The sequence below is a fragment of the Rattus norvegicus genome, chromosome 6 (assembly GCF_021556685.1).
Source record: "Rattus norvegicus strain SHRSP/BbbUtx chromosome 6, alternate assembly SHRSP_T2T, whole genome shotgun sequence".
Lineage (NCBI taxonomy): Eukaryota > Metazoa > Chordata > Mammalia > Rodentia > Muridae > Rattus > Rattus norvegicus.
Window position 1 is genome coordinate 34172107 of NC_141539.1, and position 20383 is coordinate 34192489.

The window sequence follows — 20383 nt, forward strand, 5'->3', positions numbered from 1 at the left end:
AAACACATGCTAAGCACATGCTCTGTTCCTATACATCCTGCCCCCATCTAGATGCTTTTTTAAGGATCTTATGTATAATGTCAGGCTGTAGTTTGTATTGGTGTTTAAATAATTTGAGTGTATGCTGCTGTCAGATTCTCAACTTAATGGTGTTTTTAAGTTACGAATATGCTGGTAGTAAGTGTTTCTCATGTTGTTTTTTACTTACTTGGAGATAAATTAGAGATTTTGATTAAAGTCTTTCTCTAAGTAACTGTAAATGATGGCTCATTCCTGTAATCCTAGTACTGTGGAAGTTGAACAGTTGAAATGAACAGACAAACACCAAACCAACAATAGAAAAGCCCCTTTTGGGACAGGCAGTGGTGGTGTATGCCTTTAATCCCAGCACTCAGGAGGCCGAGGCAGACAGATCTCTGAGTTAGAAGCCAGCCTGATCTATATTGGGAGTACTAGGATAGCGAGGACTACACAGAAGAAACCCTGTCTCCAGAGCAGGGAATGGGGTGGGGGGTGGTGGAAGCCTTTTTTTTTTTTTTCTTTAGGTTGTTTTTCTCTTTAAGAAGAGATTTTGCAGGGCTGGGGATTTAGCTCAGTGGTAGAGCGCTTACCTAGGAAGCGCAAGGCCCTGGGTTCGGTCCCCAGCTCCGAAAAAAAAAAAAAAAAGAAGAGATTTTGCTATGTTGATTGGGTTGGTCTTGAACTTCTGCCTTAGTCCTTTGAATAACTAACTATAGCCAGTGTACCTAGTACCTTTAGACTATGAGACAATTGGCTGTAGGCATCATGAGAGCAGGCACTGTATTTTATTTTCCTACTAATTCCTCTATTCAGGACCTACTTCAACATGTGACAAGATGCTCACTGTATCTGCTAATGAGTGAATGAATAGTAATGTGAGGAGCTGCCTGTTTTGTGAAAATCCAGTGCTTTAGGAATAGAGGGTAACACGCCCAACACTTACACAGCAGAGTACTGTGTGATCTGATCTCAGTGAGAGAAGACACACCTAACCCTTGAGAGACTTGAGGCCTCAGGGAGTGGGGAGGCCTGGCAGGTGGGATGGGAGTGGGGACATCATCTTGGAGATGGGAGAGGACGAAGGGGATGAGGAACTGGAGGGGGATAATGACTGGACTGTAAAAAAGGATTAAAGAATTAAAAAACAAAACAAAGCAAAAAGAATAGAGGAAAAACGAAATTTAGCTCCTACATTAAGAACTATAAATGTATATATGTGGTAGGCATATGAGAAAACAGTGAGTTGGTTCTGACAGTCACTGACATAGATAAGTTCAATTACAGTTCTGGATTCTACCTTCTGAATGTTTTGGTGGAATTCTTTCATGTTCTTTGTTGTTGAGATGTAGCTTCAAAGGAGATCCCGTCTTCTGTGTTGCTTAGGCTGGCCTTGAATTTGTACTTTATCTCAGCTTCCCAGGGAACTAGGATGCTAAGCATACATCACCTTGACTGATGTGTTCTGCAAGCTGAGGTCCCATTCACAATACAGTTTGTGTGAGTTGCCCTTCCTGGAGTTCTACAGTTTCATTCTTGAATGTTGTGACTGTTGAGTCTCCAGACTCTAGCATAGTGCTAGATGAGGTAGGTATACCACACAATTTTAATTTTTTAAAGCCTAGTGGGAGGGAGAAAAGTATATACTATAACAATATAATTAACCCTGTGAAGGCTGGTGCCTTCTGTCTACATTTATTTGGATAACTTGGCGGCCTTTTTAGAGCTACCACTTTAATAGTCAGTCCCTGCAGGGGTTTCATATGGGCCGAAAGCGTCTGGAAATTATGTTTGCCTAATCATGTGTCACAATTTTATACTCATTCTTGTCTCCTTTTAGGTCCTTAAAGTCTTGGATACCTCATTTAGTGGCAAATTTAGACTTAAGTAAGGAAATAAGAGAATTCTGTTGTAGTGAATTGACAGAGGCTTTCGGTTATGGAGCATTTCTCTCATGTGCTACTCAGTTTCTTTGCATATTATGGTTAGTGAGCTTAGTGTGATCTGGTTTAGAGCTTTTGAGAGACAATAGAGTGATCTGGTACTTTTGGACTTGGATTTTCAAGTTACTTTAAAAACATCTCTGTCAGCCCTCAGTTTTATTTTTTGTAGAAATTAATTTCAGGGGGCTGGAGAGATGGCTTAGCGGTTAAGAGCGCCCGACCGCTCTTCCAGAGGTCATGAGTTCAATTCCCAGCAACCACATGGTGGCTCACAACCATCTGTAAAGAGATCTGATGCCCTCTTCTGGTGTATCTGAAGACAGCTACAGTGTACTTATATATAATAAATAAATAAATCTTTAAAAAAAAATGTAATTTCAGAGAAATAGAGAAAAATTAAAGTTCTTGTGTTCGTATTTTTGTTTATTGCAAAATCTTTAGTGCTAGCCAACTTTATTTAAAGTAAAGGTGATTAATAAAATTGAATCATTTATTAAATATTTGGTCTTCAAAAAGATAGAGGAACAATATAGTCCAAAGCCAGTATACGGACTGTTGATGGCTTCTGGGGTAAAGGTACTAGCCACTAAGACTCCCTGAAATCCACATGATGGAGCAGGAGAGCCAACTCTACAAGGAGTCCTCTGCCCCAGACACCTGCCACATTCCTATACACACAATAAACAAACAAATGCAAAGAATAAAGTATAGTTTAAAACTACTCTGTGTTACAACTTTGTGCAATGCTTACTCTTTAGATCTACTTACAACTGTTTGATTTTTTTTTTTCTTTTTTCTTTTTTTTTCCGGAGCTGGGGACCGAACCCAGGGCCTTGCGCTCGCTAGGCAAGCGTTCTACCGCTGAGCTAAATCCCCAACCCCACAACCGTTTGATTTTTGAGACAATATCTTGCTGTATTTAAATCTCAAGCTGGACTTGAACTGTGACATCCTTTTGGTTTACTCTTTTAAGTGCTACCTTACTTGTTTCTGGCTAAAGTTTTGTATTTTTAATATTTTGATGTCTGAGCTTTAAGTACCTTTAGAAGAAAATTTGTGTAAAAAGTCACAGGTTAAAAATGTAATAGAAATTGTAAAGTCATTTTTATAAAGTTTCACTATTTAGTATAATTAGTTTATAAAGAGCTACCTTGATAAATGATAATTCCTAAGTAATTTATGTAAGGTTTTTAGAAATATATTATTGTTGTTGTTTTTGTTGTTTTTGTTGTTGTTGTTGTTGTTATTCTAGAGAGTCTATATAGCCCTGGCTGGCCTGGATTTTGCTGTGTGAACCAGGCTACAGAGATCTACTTGTCTCTGCTTTCTGAGTGCTGGAAGAATGGTATGCACCACCATCCCTGGCTTCTATTTTTGTTATTTTTATTTTTTAGGTTAATATACAAAGTAGTAGATTTCATTAGGGATTTTTATTTAGTTTTTTTTAAATGGGGCTTCATGTAGCCCATACTGACTTTAAACTTGCTGTTTTCTATAGCTCTTCGAGTGCTGAGATTATAGTGTGAACCACATCTAATTCATACAGTGCTGAGCATCAAACCCAGGCCTCATGTATGCTGGGCAAACGTTCTACTAACTGAACTACCTTCCTCATTAGAACATTTTCATGCATGTATTTCATTATCTTTTGTTCTAATTGTTGGGAGTTAGCATATTTTTGTAGTTAATATTTCATTGGAAATCTGCTATAAGCATTATCACAGTTAAAAAAAATGAGGTATTTATTCTTTTAAAAAGCCCACCTAGTCTTTCTAGATTATAGAAAGCAGTGCTTAATAGGTTGGGTGGCCATTATTTGCCTGCAGTCAGTCTGCTTGTGCCAGAAGAATGATCAGTGTCTTCAACATTCAGTTGAATATGGTATGTGAGTAGGTGCACATGCAATAAGTTTATATGAGTAATATTTAGTTCTAGAGCTGGTTTTAGTTTTTTTTTTTTTTTTTTTTTTCTTTTTTTCGGAGCTGGGGACCGAACCCAGGGCCTTGTGCAAGCGCTCTACCACTGAGCTAAATCCCCAACCCCTGGTTTTAGTTTTTAACTCTTTATTTTCAGCCTCTGAGTGGTTGTGGATACACAGAGTCAATGTCTGATTGCTGTCTGATACCTTCATAGTGTTCTCACTGCATTTAACCATACACTTTGAAGTTGTGAGTGAGTATTCACAATGCTCCAATTAAAACATCCACACAGTGCCGCTTGTGCATTTGGTATGAGGATAGCACTGAGCTAGAGCATAGGGATGAGTAGAGTATGCATGTACTAAAAATAATGCTTACCCCAGATTTTCTGTTTTTGTCTCTGTGTCTGGTAGTGTATAAAAGTTCTTGTATTTCCACATTTCTACTGATATTTAGATATTTTAACATTGTTTCTTTACTACTGTCTTTGAGCAACTCATTATATTCATGCTAATTTTATTTTGATTTTGTTTATAAAATGCCAGTTAAGGTCTTTCCCCAAAACTCCTTTATTTTTTTGTTGTTGAAGTCACTGTTTTTTTCTTGTTTTACAAAGTATTCCAGACCACTGATTTTTGTGTGTGCACACACAAAAAGGTGTCTATGCCCATAAGTACACATGAGTAGGTCAGAAGAGGACACTGTGTGTCCCTCTGTCCCTCTCCACCTTTTTTCCTTGAGATAGTCTCTCTCACTGAACCTGCTCTCTGGTTTTTAGGTTAGACTGGTGGTAGTCAAGCTATAGCACTTCTCCTGTGTCTGCCCCTCCACTCCACCACTGTGCTGGGATCACAGGTTCATATGGTTATGCCCCGCTCTCTTTCTTTTTGATGTGAATGCTAGGACATTTAAATTCAGGCGATCATGCTTTTGCAGAAAGCAGTCTTATCCACTGAACTATTTGTCCAGCCCAACTTTAAAGTTTTCATTCCACGATGGGGGGGCTACTATTTATTTTTGACCTTGCATATATGATTTAACTTCTGTATTTCCCCCACCCTTACCCCCTTTCTTTTTTCTTTCTCTGACATGGAGTCTAGAGAATCTAGGCTGTTCTTGAATTCCTGGGCTCAAGTGATCTTTGCATGAATGTTTGCCTGCAGGGATGTGTGTGTGCTATTTGTGTGCTTAGTGCCTATGAGGGCTGAGGGAGGGCGTTGAATCCCTGGAACTGGAGTTACTTTTAGTTGTGAGCCTTTTATGTGGTTGCTAGGAAGTGGTGCTGGGTTCTTTTAGAGAGCAACAAGTATTGAGCCATTTCCCTAACCCTCACCCTAACCCTCACCCTGTTTTTTTTTTTTTTTTCCCCCTCAAGACAGGGTTTCTCTGTATAGACCAGGTTGGCCTTGAACTTACAGAGATCTGCCTTTGATTAAAAATGGTGTGTCCATTTTGAGTAGAGCTTGGGAGTTGGTTGCAGCAGGGGGCTTTGTGGCTGGGAAGAGATTAGCTATGAAAATCAAATCCCTGTTGGGCTTGGTGGGGGCATGGCCTAGGGTACAAGATAATATTGGGAAAGGTCAGTATTCACCGAAAATTCGTGTACCCTAGATGACCCCACAGCCCAGTTTTGACTTAGCACAGACTGAGATTTACCTCCTGTAGCTCTGCTTAACAGCAGTTACTGGAAAGGCTGGCTAGCACCATCTTGACTGTCCATGTGCACTGTGCAGGGGGATGACTGCCATAGAGATCCTGGGAGCAGGATCCTGGCCAGGGCCAGGGCTAGGACCAGCCATTTGCTGGAGCACACAGCTTCATCCAGCTCACAGCGACCAGGCTGTCTCATCAGCTTCTACATCCAAGAAGGTGCACCCCACAGCTTCATGAGCCTAGATGTCTGCTCTGTCTCCTGTCCTTTGCTGTGAGACAGGGTCTTGCTAGGTAGCCTTGGTTGTTCTGGAATTTTGTGTAGAAGAGGTTGGCCTTGAACTGAAGGTGATCCTGCTGCCTCTGCATCCCAGTTGCTGGGATTACTTGGATGTGCTACATGTCTCTCTTTTCGGGGCAGGTGAAATCACTGGGTTAGAGTTGTTTTTATATTAGTTAAAGTGTGTGTGTGTGTGTGTGTGTGTACGCGCGCGCGCGTGCGCACGCGCGGGCACCACAGTGAGCATGTGGAGGCCAAAGGACAACTTTCTACTCCATTCTCTCCTTTTATCTTTACTTGGGTTCTGGGGATCAAATTCATGTTGCCAGGCTTTTGAAGCAAGCGGCTTTTTTTTTTTCTGCTGAGACATCTTGCTTGATCTGTGTTTTAACTTTTACAGATTTTTCTACAAAGACTAAATAAAACTATCCTTACTCTACAGTAGTCTCAGCACTTAAGTTTTTATATACCTAGGTGTTAGGTTTTAACTTTCTTGAAAGGTTAGGGACTGAAACATCACTATTATCTTTAGTATATCAAACAGGAATAGGTATCTAATATATGGTGTGGAATGAGTAAATTAGTGGAGACAAGAGCTGCCGAGGTCTGCACTTAGGACCATGTGTCCTTACGCTTTTAACAGTCTTTACAGTTTTGGATTCATAGTGGTAGTGCTCCATGTGGGGCTGAGGCTAACTTCCAAGTCTGTGGTAGTTTCTCTACTCAGTCACAGCTCACAGTGTGTAGTGTCTGTTCCCACTGCCCAGTACTCTTTAAGATCAAGCTTAGAACTTACAATTACTATCATCCAGAGAATTCTGTCTGGAAGAGGCGCGTCTAAGTTATTGCAGACTGTTTTTGTTTCTCTGTTACTACTAGCCATTTGTCACTTGTGTGTCTTTTTTTGCACTCGCACATGATTTTATAATGATTGCTTAGAAACAGTGTAAGTAAGTACTGCTTTTGGGGTGTTTGAGGAACATTCAGGGCATTTTCTATGCCTGTAGTTTCAGGACTTGGTAGACAATGGCTGGCTTCAAGTAAATAAAGAGCAGTCCCAGCTTTGTTTTCTGCAGTCATGGTGACTGTTACTGCTGTACTTTTTTTTTTTTTTTTAACAAATAAAAGGGGAAAAAAGGATCAGCTGCATTTTTGAGCTTTCTAATGGGTCCTCGAATATGCTTAGTGGTCCCCTACTCCCTTAAAAGATAGAATAAAAGGTGGTCTTACCAAGGAAATTGGTACCCACAGTCTATATGATCTAACTGTGGGAACTTTTGTCTCTTTTAATAATTATATCTGGCTTCTGATTTTCTGAGAATTTTGTGTATATATGTATATATATATATGTATCAGTGTTGTGACTCTATCAACCCAATGAATTGTATTGGTTTCAAGTAAGTCATTTTTACTCCTTCTCTTAATATCTTCTCTACATAGTAGGTTTTCAATAAATGTTTGCTAATTGAATTTATTTTTTTTAGTCTAAGATTTTTTCCTACTCATGGATTGTAATTACTTCAACAGATTGCTAAATGGTTGTGGGTAGATTGCATAATCTCTCTGAAATATCTTTGTCATGAAACCAGTAACACCTACCCTCAAAGGGTTAGGTTATAATTAGCTAGTAAAGTGCTTTGAAGATGAAAAAGCTAAGGTTGAGCATTATGATCAGCCTATTAAAGGTAAATTGTTAGTATCAGGTTTGTAGATAAAAGCTTTCCCAAACCTTGAAGATAATTAAGTAGTGTTAAAATAATTATTTTGTACCTATTTAGATCTGGTTATTTGTATTACTTAAATCCTTAGATTCTTTTGTAAGGAGGAACCTTTTTATAGTACTGTTTGTGCTGAGGTTCGGTCTTTGTTATATCCATGTCGAAACCCTCTCATGGTAAAAGAAGTGAATGTGCAGGACTAGTGCATCGGTTGGGATGCTGTGCCTCAGATGATACTTGAATTGTGTTATTTACCTGAGCCCTCAAACTTGCCTACTGAGAATCAGTTGAAGTCTTGTTAGATCACTCCACCTCCAGAGATTCTAGTCCAACAGGTTATAGCCGTCTACGATGAGTAATATAGGTTCTGATGCAAGTGGTATTTGAACAGCAGTTTGAGAGAAGCTTTTGTTTTGTTTTGTTTTGTTTTGTTTTGTTTTGTTTCTCTGTGTAGTCCAGAACTTAACCTGTAGATCAGACTGACCTCCAGCTCAGAGATCTGCCTGTCTCTACCTCCTGAGTGCTGGGATTAAAGGCATATATTACCATGTCCAGCAAAACTTTTTTTTTTTTTTTGGTAAAGGATCTTTTCTTTGTTTTCTTTTTTTCTATTTCTTATTTATTTTACTGTCATACAATGCATCCCTACTCTTGCCTCTCTGCTTCCAGTGTGCCCAGCCTAAAATTTATTAATTGTGGAACTAGATTGATATTTAGAAAATTATATGGACAGATTACTTCAAATAATTTACTTTTTTTGGTTATGTTTAATTCCTTGTACATAGTACGTGTCTTCAGAATTTTCTTTGGAATACTTTATTACTTGCAGATAAAGAACTTGGTCAAATAAGCTTGTGAAATAATGCTGTATATATGTTGCAGATATTAGGAAGATACAGTGATTTAGGTTAGAGCTTTTGCAGGAAGATTTAATGCAAAAAAGAGTCTTATATGATGAGTGATAGGATTTGATTAGAAGGAATAATGCTGCAGGGTGTAGATTCCCAGCACTCAGGAGACAGGCAGGCAGATAGAGCCCTGTGAGTTTGAGGTCAGCCTGGTCTACAGAACAGGGAGAGCTATAGCAAAGAAAAAAAACCTGTATCAAAAAAAAAAAAAAAAAAAAAAAGAACGTTGCTAGCTTATGCGATCTGAATTGGTACAGTAGCTTGTAGGTATTAGTTTCTGTATTACAGTATACCTGAGCTTAGAAGATACGGCATTTCTCCTCAGCAATACTTTAGAATAGGTCCTATAGGATGATCTCCTCTGTCTCACAGAGGTGGACCACTAAGCAAGCACTTGGCAATTGTATACATCCCAAGTATATTGTGCACTTGAGTCACTAGTCTTTTTGTTAAAATGATTTCTGATTCAAAAAGTCTGAGAATGGAGCCCTCCCCATTCTCCCCCACTTCTGATACAAGGTCTCATGTAGCCCTGACGTCTTGGCACTCCCTATGTGTACTAGACTGGCCTTTAAGTTCATAAAACAGAGCCACCTGCCTCTGCCTATGGAGTGCTGAGATTAAGTGTCTGCACCACCAGGCTCAGTAGTTAATGTTTAAAATTGTTTTTCATTTTACATGTATGGGTGTTTTGCCTGCATGTATGTCTGCATTACATGAGTCCAGGTGCCTGTGGAGGCTAGAAGATAGTGTTGGATCTCCTGGAACTGGAGACACAGATGGTAATGAGTCACCATGTAGTGTTGGGAATTGAACCCAGATCTGCTGGAAGGTCATCCTGTGCTCTTTTTTTTTTTAAGTTTTTTTTATTAGATATATTACATTTCAAATATTATTCCCCTTCCTGGTTTCCTGTCCATGGCCCCCATTCCCTCCCCTCTCCCTCCCCCATAAGGGTATTCTCCCTATACATCCCCATTACTGCCCCCCCCCCATATTCCCCTGCACTAGGGGTCCAACCTTGGCAGGACCAAGGGCTTCCCCTTCCACTGGTGCCCCAACAAGGCTATTCTCTGCTACATATGCAGTTGGAGCCCTGGGTCAGTCCATGTATAGTCTTTCGGTAGTGGTTTAGTCCCTGGAAGCTCTGGTTGGTTGGCATTGTTGTTTTTGGGGTTGCAAGCTCCTTTAGCTTTTTCAATCCTTCCTCTAATTCCCCACAAGGGGTGCTGTTCTCAGTTCAGTGGTTTGCTGCTGGCATTGACCTCTGTATTGGACATGCTCTGGATGTGTCTCTCAGGAGAGATCTATATCCGGTCCCTTTCAGCAAGCATTTTTTAGCTTCATCAATCTTACCTAATTTTAGTGGCTGTATATATATGGGCCACATGTGGGGCAGGCTCTGAATGGCCATTCCTTGAGTCGCTGCTCTAAACTTTGCTTCCATATCCCCTCCTATGGATATTTTTTCCCCTTTTAAGAAGGAGTGGGAGCATCTGCATTTTGGTCATCCTTCTTCTTGAGCTTCCTGTGGTCTGTGGATTGCATCTTGGGTAATTCAGGCTTTTTGGCTAATATCCACTTATCAATGAGTGCATACCAAATCATCCTGTGCTCTTAACCACGGAGCCATCTCTCTCTCCAGCCTCAGAGTCTATGTTTTTAATAGCTCCCACACTGATGATGCCTATGCTTGTTGGTCTTCATACTACATTGTTAGTGAGAATATCTTGGAGGAATCATTGACAAGTGGCTTTTATGGCTTTTCCTCTTTAGAGACCATAAGTATAATAGAATGGATTTTCTGAGATAGAATATAGGAAATTATTTTAAAATAAAAAGCAAAATTTTAGGTCTCTTCTCCTTCCCTCCTTTCCCCTTCCTTCCTTCCTTCCTTCCTTCCTGCCTTCCTTCCTTCCTTTCTTTTTTCTTCTTTCTTTCTTTCTTTCTTTCTTTCTTTCTTTCTTTCTTGTCCTTTTTCCTCTTCCCTTTCCTTTCCTTTCCTTTTTTTGTTTTTGTTTTTGTTGTTTGTTTTGGAGATAACATTTCACCATGTAACTGGTTTCCTGGAACTAACTCCTTTGGGTCTCAAACTCAGAGATGAGTTTACCTTCTCCTGTCTCCCCAGTGGTTGGTCAAAGATATTCACTATCATTACCAGCTCCTAGGTAGTTTTCTTTTTCTTTTGTAATTCATTAACCAGGTGATCTTGGACTAGCTAGTTAACTTAACTCAGAACTTTATATTTACTCTGTTAAAGGACAGTGTTAGAGAAAGCAAGAGTTCACTGTACAGTTTAAAAAACTTTTTTTTTTTTTGAGACAGGATCTCCCTTTGTATCCCTGACTAGCCTTGAATTTGTGATTTTTCTTGCTGTAGCCCAAGTGCTGGGATTTCAGGCATGTATTATCATGTCAGATTCCAATGTTTGAGTTTGTAATTGCTTTTCATTTTGTGCAGTCAGTACTAGTACTTGTGGCCTTAAAAATAGTTCACATTCTGCAACAGATGGAGATAACTACAGAAAACCACATCCAGTTGATGCACAGAGTTGGAGAACCCAGTTCAGAAAGATAGGTGTATACTTAAGGCTCAGGGAACATTGTGGAATGGGTGGTGGATACATTGTAAGAGGATCAGGCTGTTTGCTGTAAAACTGTATCTTCTAGTAATGTTAGAAGGTACACCCATAAAGTCTCACCAGCATGACTGCCTAAACATGAACTGAGCCCTACACAAAGAACTATACACAGCCGAGGAAAGATGGGACTGGGAGAGGTGCTCTGCCCTAGGGAAAAGCACTATGGTTGTCCAGTGCCAAATGGCCCGCTCAGTAAACATACGTAGAAGTAAAATAAGAACTGAGTAGGTCATATTTAAGAATAGATGTATGGGGGCTGGGGATTTAGCTCAGTGGTAGAGCGCTTACCTAGGAAGCGCAAGGCCCTGGGTTCGGTCCCCAGCTCTGAAAAAAAGAAACAAACAAACAAAAAAAGAATAGATGTATGTATATGCATTGAATAACAATTAATGAAAGAAGAGGCCAAAAATTTGAAGAAAAGTGTGTGTGTGTGTGTGTGTGTGTGTGTGTGTGTGTGTGTGTGTGTGTGTATGGGAGAGAGGCAAGGGAAAGAAATGTTGAAAAATAAAGTAAAAAATTTTTTTAAAGAAGTAGAAAAAAAATGTTCATGGCATCCAGGGAGGATGGGGCACACACCTTGAATCCCAGCAATTAGATGGCAAAGGCAGGCAGATTTCTGAGTTTGAAACCATCTTGCTCTATCTAGTTCTAGGTGACATCTTTCTGTTAAATCGACGTCTTTTGAATATGCATGGACACATAAAGAATTATTTATTTTATGTATGTGAATATACTGTAGCTATCTTTAGCTAGGGCAGCAGACCTCATTACAGATGGTTATGAGCCACCATGTGGTTGCTGGGAATTGAACCTGGGTCCTCTGGAAGAGCAATCAGTGCTCTTAATCACTAAGCCATCTCTCTAGTCCCACATGGACACATTTAATTGTATATTTTCTAGTAACCTTTTTCTTTTTTCTTTTTTGGTGTCACTTCATGGATATTAAGCACTGTCACTGAGCTACAGTTTCAGCTACTAATAACTAGGATTTCACTGGTATAATCAGATGGCTTGCTCTGGGAAAATATAAAAATACGTATTTATTCAGAGCCTGCTCCACCTGGGGATCCAGCCCATATACATACAGCCACCAAACTCAAATAATATTGCTGATGCCAAGAAGTACATGGTGACAGGGGTGTGATATAGCTGTCTCCTGAGAGGCTCAGCCATAGTGTGACAAATATAGAGGTGGATGCTTGCAGCCAACCACTGAACTGAGAATGGGGCCCCCATTGCAGGAGTCAGAAAAAAGATTGAAGGAGCTGAAGGGACTTGCATTTCTGTAACAACACCAACTAACAAGGTCCCTCAGACCTCCCAGAGACTAAACCACCATCCAAAGAGTACACTTGCACAGACCCATAGCTCCAGCTGTATTTGTAGCAGAGGATGGCCTTGTTGGGGACCAAAGTGAGGAGAAGCACTTGGTCCTGCCAATGTTGGAATGCCTCCCCCCTACCCCCCCAGTGTAGGGGAATGTTAGGGTATAGAGGCGGAAAGGGGTGGACAGTTGAGTGGGGGAAAGGAGATAACATTTGAAATGTAAATAAAAATATCCAATAAAAAAGAATTATAAAAAAGTACGTATTTATGAATTGGATAATTTTAATGCATTTTCTTAAGTGTATAGTATATAAAAGGAAGGAATTAAACTATCTAAAGGATTTTTTTTCTTTAGACAAGATCTTTCCATGTTTCCTAGGATACCCTTGACCCAAGTAGATTCCTGTGCCCAGATTTAGGTTTTCTCAAATATTTTTATGCTAGGCATATTGCTGCTGGTTATATATGCCTTGGAAATACTTTCCTAGAATGGCATATGATACCTTTTCTTTTTTCTGTGGTGCTGCAGATCCTACCTAAGACCATTTTGTTGTTGAGATCAGATCTCATGTAGCAAAGGAGGATGTAGCCTTGAACTCCTGATCTACCTGGCTCCACCTTCCAAATGCTGGGATTACAGGTGTGGATGGCCACGTCCAGCCGCTGTTGCTCTCCTGTTCTTTTTCTAGGTTGGGGTTGTAGGCATGAGCCATATGCCTGGTTAAGTAAATGTATTGATAATAGTGGGAGCCAAGTTTCTATCTGAGAAGGCTTTATAAATGTAAAAAGGAAAAGAATGGGCGGAATTGCTGTGTGGAATAAATATGGCAGTATTGGGATAAGTCCATGTCTCTTGTTATTTACCTCTTGTTATTTACCTATGGCTTACAAATAGGTATGTCCATGTCTGTGCTTAGTTTTCTGAGAGGACTTACTGGAGTGAGACTCGGAACAGCAAGTGCGCCAAGTACTAGTTCTTAGTTCTTTTACCAAAAGGAACCAAGGATCCTTGCAGAAACAATTATTTCTAGAGCCAGAAAGTGAAAGTACAAAGTGAGTCCTGAAAAGTCTTCTCTAAAAAAAGTATTCAAAATGATAGGATATGTGAAAAGATACCGGAATCATTTTTAATCACTTTTTACTTTTAGCCAAATCTTACAAAATTTAAGCAACAAGAGTACAGTGTTATGATTTGAAGTATAGAGAACCCATGAGTCTGTACTTGAGAGAAATGAGTAAATTAGTGGGGAAGGAGGACATTTCCCCTTAAAGCAGAATGTCAACTAAACCTGCAGAAAGAGTGATGCAGGTAAGTAAGGGTCACTGTCACAGTCAAGGTCTGGGTGGAGGTTTGCTTCAAAGTAGGATATTAGTAAGTTATCAGAATATTATGTAGTGAAACAGATGGGAAAAACCTGACAGGTATCAGCTTGACCTATTTATGGTCAGGTGGTGGGAGAAGGGTGAGTTAGTGTACACAACTTTATTTCTATACATTCTCTGTAAAGTGTACGGCCTAAATCAGATTATGAGGAAAATCACCTAGTCACAGACTGGAGGGTTAGATTAGCAAATGAAAACTGTTCCGTCTCTGTTCTTGTCTCTCTCCCTCCATCCCCATGCTCCCTTCCCTTTTATTTCTTGTTTGTTTTTAGAGTCTTATGGTGCAGCTCTAGAACTTAACTATAGTTCTGGCAGCTTCCACATTTAAGTTAATCCTTTTGCTTCAGCCTCTGAGGTAGCATTACAGGTGTGAGTGATCATTCTAGGCTGAAAACTATTCTTACAGTCAAGGTTATTAAAGAGAACTAAAGACTGAGGCTTTGCTGCAAAGTGAAGGGGAGAGATCTGACCGTGAAGTCAAGATATCGATAGCTCATGGATAGGAGGATCTTGGACTTGAGATGTTGTGGAGAAACTTGGCAAAATTTGAATGGTTTGGCTATGTGTTAGGATTTCCTAAATTGGAAGGTTCTGAGGTAGCAAAGTCCTTGCTTTGGGACTCCTATTAATGGAGTATTTAGGTAAGTATGAGGCATCATGTCATGGAGAGATACATGTATGTACCTCAAGCAGTCATAGACTTTTTCTTTTTAATTTTTGAGACAGTGCTTATAGGCTACTTCAAATTCCTTATATATAAATTAAAAACACTATTATTCAAGCATATTAATCTTGGTAGGAATAATACATTCCTTTTTATTGCTGTCTTTCAGAAAGCTGAAGTTGATGGAAGTTTAAGTGATAGCCACGTGTCTCCTCCAGCCAAGCGCACTTTGAAACAGCCGGATTCTGTTTGCAAAGACAAATCAAAGTCACGAAGTACTGGTCAGCGAGAGGAATGGAACATACCATCTGGTCAGGCCAGGTGAGGACGCACTGCTTTTGTTTTTTCATGAATACATTGATTATTTGCTATGATTTAGGGCCAGTAATGATGTTAATTTTCTTTTTAAATGAAAGTGTCTTACAAATACTCATGTATATTCATAATTGATATTAGACTTATTTTAAACTTTCTGTTAATTTTATTTTTCCAAATATGCTGTAAAATGTGTTTGTTTTAAAAGAAATGTATAGTATGTACCAGAAACTATTGTTACTAAAAGAATAGGGATTTCGATGGGTCTTGAATGTACATGCAAAGTTATAATTCTCAGTTTCATCCTAGGTCTACAATATGTGAGAGTACATGTATTAAATCAATATGCGGGAGTACATGTATTAAATCAATATGTGAGAGTACATGTATTAAATCAATATGTGAGAGTACATGTATTAAATCAATATGTGAGAGTACATGTATTAAATCAATATGTGAGAGTACATGTATTAAATCAATATGTGAGAGTACATGTATTAAATCAATATGTGAGAGTACATGTATTAAATCAATATGTGAGAGTACATGTATTAAATCAATATGTGAGAGTACATGTATTAAATCAATATGTGAGAGTACATGTATTAAATCAATATGTGAGAGTACATGTATTAAATCAATATGTGAGAGTACATGTATTAAATCAATATGTGGGAGTACATGTATTAAATCAATATGTGAGAGTACATGTATTAAATCAATATGTGGGAGTACATGTATTAAATCAATATGTGAGAGTACATGTATTAAATCAATATGTGTGAGTACATGTATTAAATCAATATGTGAGAGTACATGTATTAAATCAATATGTGAGAGTACATGTATTAAATCAATATGTTGGAGTACATGTATTAAATCAATATGTGGGAGTACATGTATTAAATCAATATGTGAGAGTACATGTATTAAATTAGGTGCTTTAATTACACTCATATGCCTGAAGTATCATGCATATGGTGTACAGAGGTGCTAAAGGTGAAATTTTACTTTTGAGAGTATATTAAGATAGACTTTTTATTTGTTTTTATTTGTTTTATTTATTTGAGAGGAGAGGGAATAGGTCTTTGTGTTTTTTTTTTTTTTGTTTTTTGTTTTTTTTTGGTTCTTTTTTTTTCGGAGCTGGGGACCGAACCCAGGGCCTTGCGCTTCCTAGGCAAGCGCTCTACCACTGAGCTAAATCCCCAACCCTGGTCTTTGTGTTTTAAAACAGATCAGATAGTTTGAAAATTATCAAGTGTTTTTGATATTTAAGTATATTTTTCTTCTCTTACAGTTCGAATAAATTTGTCATAGCTTGGAATTTATTAACTCAATGAAGCCTATAGTTGTCTGTTGCCATGGCTCCTTATGATCTTGGTTACATTTATGCTGCTTAACCTTAATCTTTTAATAGGATTGGAATTGATACAGTTGGCAACGAAATTAGTTCAGCTTATATTCAGTGTTTTATTAAAGTTTCTCTTGAAATAATGAAATGACTTTGAACTAGTAGATTTTAATTGATAGGTTATCAAAGTAAAATATTTTATGAAAAATAATAAATTAACATTTTAAAGATGGATAATTCATTTCTTACCTTTCTAAACAAATATTGATATGTTTGTGTATTAAATATATTTGTATTCTAGGTTAACTTCTCAGCCTGGTGCTACATTACCAAACGGACATAGTAGCTTGTGTGAGTATCCTGCTGAGAAGCTGGTTAATATTGAAATTGTTAGAGTGGTGTTGGGTTAAGTATGAAAATGGACGGAAGTGTAGCCTTTTAGTTTTGCTTTTTATTAAAATTTTTTTGGGACTAGAGATTGAACTGTGGTTCTCCTGCACAGCCCAAAAGTTTCCTACTTCTGAGCCATACATTCCAACCTCTTAGAGTGACGTAATAGTATACTCTGTTAGTTGGAAATGACTAAACTTCATTTATTGCAAAGATTAATATTGAAAACCTTGATTGTTTAATATTAAAGCCATTTAACATATTATATTCAGTTTTTGTAGCCTTTAAATTTTTTATTTTTTTTCTGTTTTTCTGTACTCTTCTCTTTGAAATGAAATTACCTCTCTTGCAGCACTTCGAAGCCACCCCCTTCGAGGGGAAAAGAAAGGAGATGGCGACCTTTCATGTATAAATGGTGACATGGAAGTCAGAAAAAGCTGTCGGTCCAGGAAAAACAGATTTGAAAGTGTGAATCAGAGTTTATTATTTGATCAACTAGTAAATAGGTATGAGTGTTTATGAGTTTTTGATTTTCAGCTATTTTTGTGTGTACATGTGCATGTGGTGTATATGTGTTTGTATGTACATTTGTTTGAATGTGTATGGGAGGTGTGTGTGCCATTGGAGATCAGGGGTTGACAGTGCTTTCCTCAATTGCTCTAATTTTTGAGACAGGCTCTCTCACTGAATCCAGAGCAAACCTGTTGGCTAGCTTGGCTGCTGCTTGCTCTGGGCAGAGAGCTCCTGTCTCCCCCCACTAGCCCCCTCACCTGTAGCTCTTCTCTACCTCCTTTCTTTACTTGGTGCCGTTCCCAGTTTTTACGTGAACTGAGCCTAACAAAACAAACAAAAAAACCTAAATAGCAATTGCTAAGATACTATCCTAGGTGTTTGAGACATTGGTGTTCTACTTTAATTTAAAAATTGTTCAATTAACCTTATTAGCTTTAAACTTTTTATATATCCATTTTTTATGGTTTTTTTTTTTTGGTAACGGCTTAATATTAAATGATCCCCCCCCCATTTCATGAATCTAGTAGTTATTTATCAGGATATGGTAGTGTCCCCCCCCCCCCCCCCCAACAAGTCTCAGTATGTAGACCTGGTTAGCCTGAAACTTACTACGTAGGTTAAGCTGGCCATGAATTTATAGTCATTCATTTATCTCTGCCTCTGAAGTGGTGTCTCTACCATGCCTGACCTACATTATAGGTTTTTAAAGTTTTAATAAGCAAACATGCTTATTTCTTTTGAGCCTTATAAACAAGGTTTACAATTTTAAAGTTTTAATAAGTGTGTAAAAGTTGAAGATAGTCTTTCATCTCTTTTAAAAATAAAAATGTTTTATTTTTATGTGTATCTGTTTGTATGTGTAAATACTGTACCTGTGGAGAGCAGAAGAGAGCTTTGGATTCCTTGGGGCTAGAGTTACGTGTGTTTGTGAACTAGCTACCTGATATGGATGTTGGGAATTGTCCTGTAATAGAACAATTCCATCTTTTAGTGTAATATCTCACTATTTAGTGTTTTCTGGTCTGGAACTGTGTGGACCAGGCTGTGAGTTTCTTGAACTCACAGAAATCTACTTAACTCCTTTTTGTGTCCTGGGATTAAAGGTGTGCTCCACCACAGCTGGCCATCTTGTTTTATAAATTGGGAATTGTGTTTTGATAAATTCTCGTTATGAAACTTATTTAATTGAGATATATAGTTACATATCAAGAGATAATTTAATGCTGGTTTGATGAGCCTTTAATGTTTATGATATGGAATGTGTTCCCACCATTGTCTGAGTTCTTTTTATTATGTAATTTTAGTACTGCTGAAGCTGTGTTACAAGAAATGGATAATATTAACATTCGACGAAATCGTCGATCAGGCGAAGTAGAGCGGCTTCGAATGTGGACAGATACAGAATTTGTGAGTATATTAGCTATGGAAATCTTTGCAAGTATTTCTCCTTAGTTTTTATTCACGTATGTCCGTGTGAGTGTCTGCCTTGGGTGTGGAAGCCAACAGAGGTCAGAAGAGGGAATTGGATCCTCTAGAGCTGGGGTCACAGTTGGTTGTGAACCTTCTGATGTGGGTGCCGGGGAGCAAACTTGTACTGTCTGGAAGAGAAGTATTTTATTTATACTTGCAAAGAATTAGGTGTCCAGAAACAGGATGACTAGCAGTTCCTCTCCTCTCCTCTCCCCTCCCCTCCCTTCCCCTCCTCTCCCCTCCCCTCCCCTCCTATCCCCTCCCCTCCTCTTTCTTGTTATGTAGCCAAAAAATGGCCTTGAACTTCTGATCACCTGCTTCCGGGCAGGTGTTATCATGCCTGGTTCATGGAGTGAGTGCTGCAGATGGAACCCAGGACATTGTGCATGCGAGGCAAGCACTCTACCAACTGAGCTGCATTCCCAAACCAACAGAAATTTCATTCATTTATTTATATTTTATGTGCTTTGGTGTTTTGCCTGTGTGTATGTCTGTGTTGGATCCCTTGGAACTGGAGATAGAGACAGTTGTGAGCTGTCAAGTGGATGCTAAGAATTGAACCTGGGCCCTCTGGAAGAGCAGCCAGTGTTCTTTCTGCTAAGACATCAATCTCTCCAACCCCCAGTGTTATATATTTTAAAATTTACAATTGTGTATTTCTCTTCATTCCATACTTAGGTTTGTATTTTACTGTCTGCTGCTGTTCCTGCTGCTTCCTCTTCAAACCCCTCACCCCAATTTATTTTTCTTCTCTCCAACTTTCTTCTCTCTTAGCTTTTTTTTTTCTCCTCCCTTCCTCTAAAGTAATAATAATAAAAATAGCCCTATGGACTTGAACCTATGTTAAACATGACTCTGAACTATGCCATATTCCATATCATTTATTTTTATACTTATTTATTTTAGGATGCACTTTTCATGAACTTGTGCCTTATGAGTAGATGTACAGTAGATTATATCAAGCAAGCATGGTTGATTTATTGACTTATTTATAGCAGAGATTAAATGCTATGTTAATATTTGACAAATTTCTTTCTTTGAAAGGAAAATATGGATATGTATTCAAGGGTTAAAAGACGAAGAAAATCACTGAGAAGAAATAGTTATGGGATACAGAATCATCATGAAGTTTCTACTGAGGGCGAGGAAGAAGGTCTGTGCAGCACCTTGTGATGGGCATCTAGGAAACCTGAGCGGGAGGAAGGATATGGAATAGCTATACAGTTAGAGCAGACTTGTTTTGCTTTTGTTTTTGTTTTTGGTTTTTTTTTTTGTTTTTGTTTTTGCCTTTTACGTCTATGCTGTATAATCTAAAGTAAAATTTAAATTCAGCTAGTATCTGAATTTTCATTTTCTTCAGTTGGCAAAAAGAAGTGGTATTGGTAGTCCGTAACTTGTCTAGTATGGGTAAGCCTGGGCTGTTGGCTAGCCTGCCTGGTGGGTAGCCCTCTTGTTTTACTTGTTAACCTTCCAACTAAAGGCTCCATCCAAGTCCCTGATTATTCGAATTTTAATTTTTGTTATAGAATGAGAAGTATGTAGAGAAAAATGGAAGTACTAATAGTAGTGGAAGGAGTTGTAGTGTTTTTGCCTGATATCTGTCTAGTTCTGAACTGAAGAATACAGAGTGAATTTATAGGGCTGGAACTAGGAATGTAAAGAGAGCACATTAGCCCTGTCAATTTATAAACTGGGTTTAATTTTCTATGCAGTGATCCTCATAGAATGGATTTCAGGAAATGTGGTATATTGAAAGTATAGATTACTTTCTAAGATAATCTTTTTTTTCCCACCTTGAGACATAGTTTCTTTGTGTAGTCCTGGCTGTCCTGGAACTAGCCTTGTAGACCAGGCACTCACAGAGACCTGCTTGTCTCTGCCTTCTGAGTGCTGG

The 20383-nt window shown here is 38.5% G+C and overlaps 1 protein-coding gene across 17 annotated transcripts in view; it reads left to right on the plus strand.

Moving 5' to 3' along the window:
- The window catches only part of Atad2b (ATPase family, AAA domain containing 2B), a 143473-nt gene that overhangs the window by 5517 nt on the left and 117573 nt on the right, over positions 1 to 20383 (plus strand). For all 17 annotated transcript variants that reach the window (XR_015622087.1, XR_015622088.1, XR_015622085.1 and 14 more), the window contains exons 2-6: positions 14620 to 14771; positions 16418 to 16467; positions 16859 to 17012; positions 18324 to 18426; positions 19534 to 19642. Coding sequence is in view for 10 of the 17 variants with exons in the window: in NM_001427483.1 (NP_001414412.1) it covers positions 14620 to 14771; positions 16418 to 16467; positions 16859 to 17012; positions 18324 to 18426; positions 19534 to 19642 (568 nt within the window). In the remaining 7 variants the exon portion in view is untranslated. The remainder of the gene's footprint in view (positions 1 to 14619; positions 14772 to 16417; positions 16468 to 16858; positions 17013 to 18323; positions 18427 to 19533; positions 19643 to 20383) is intronic.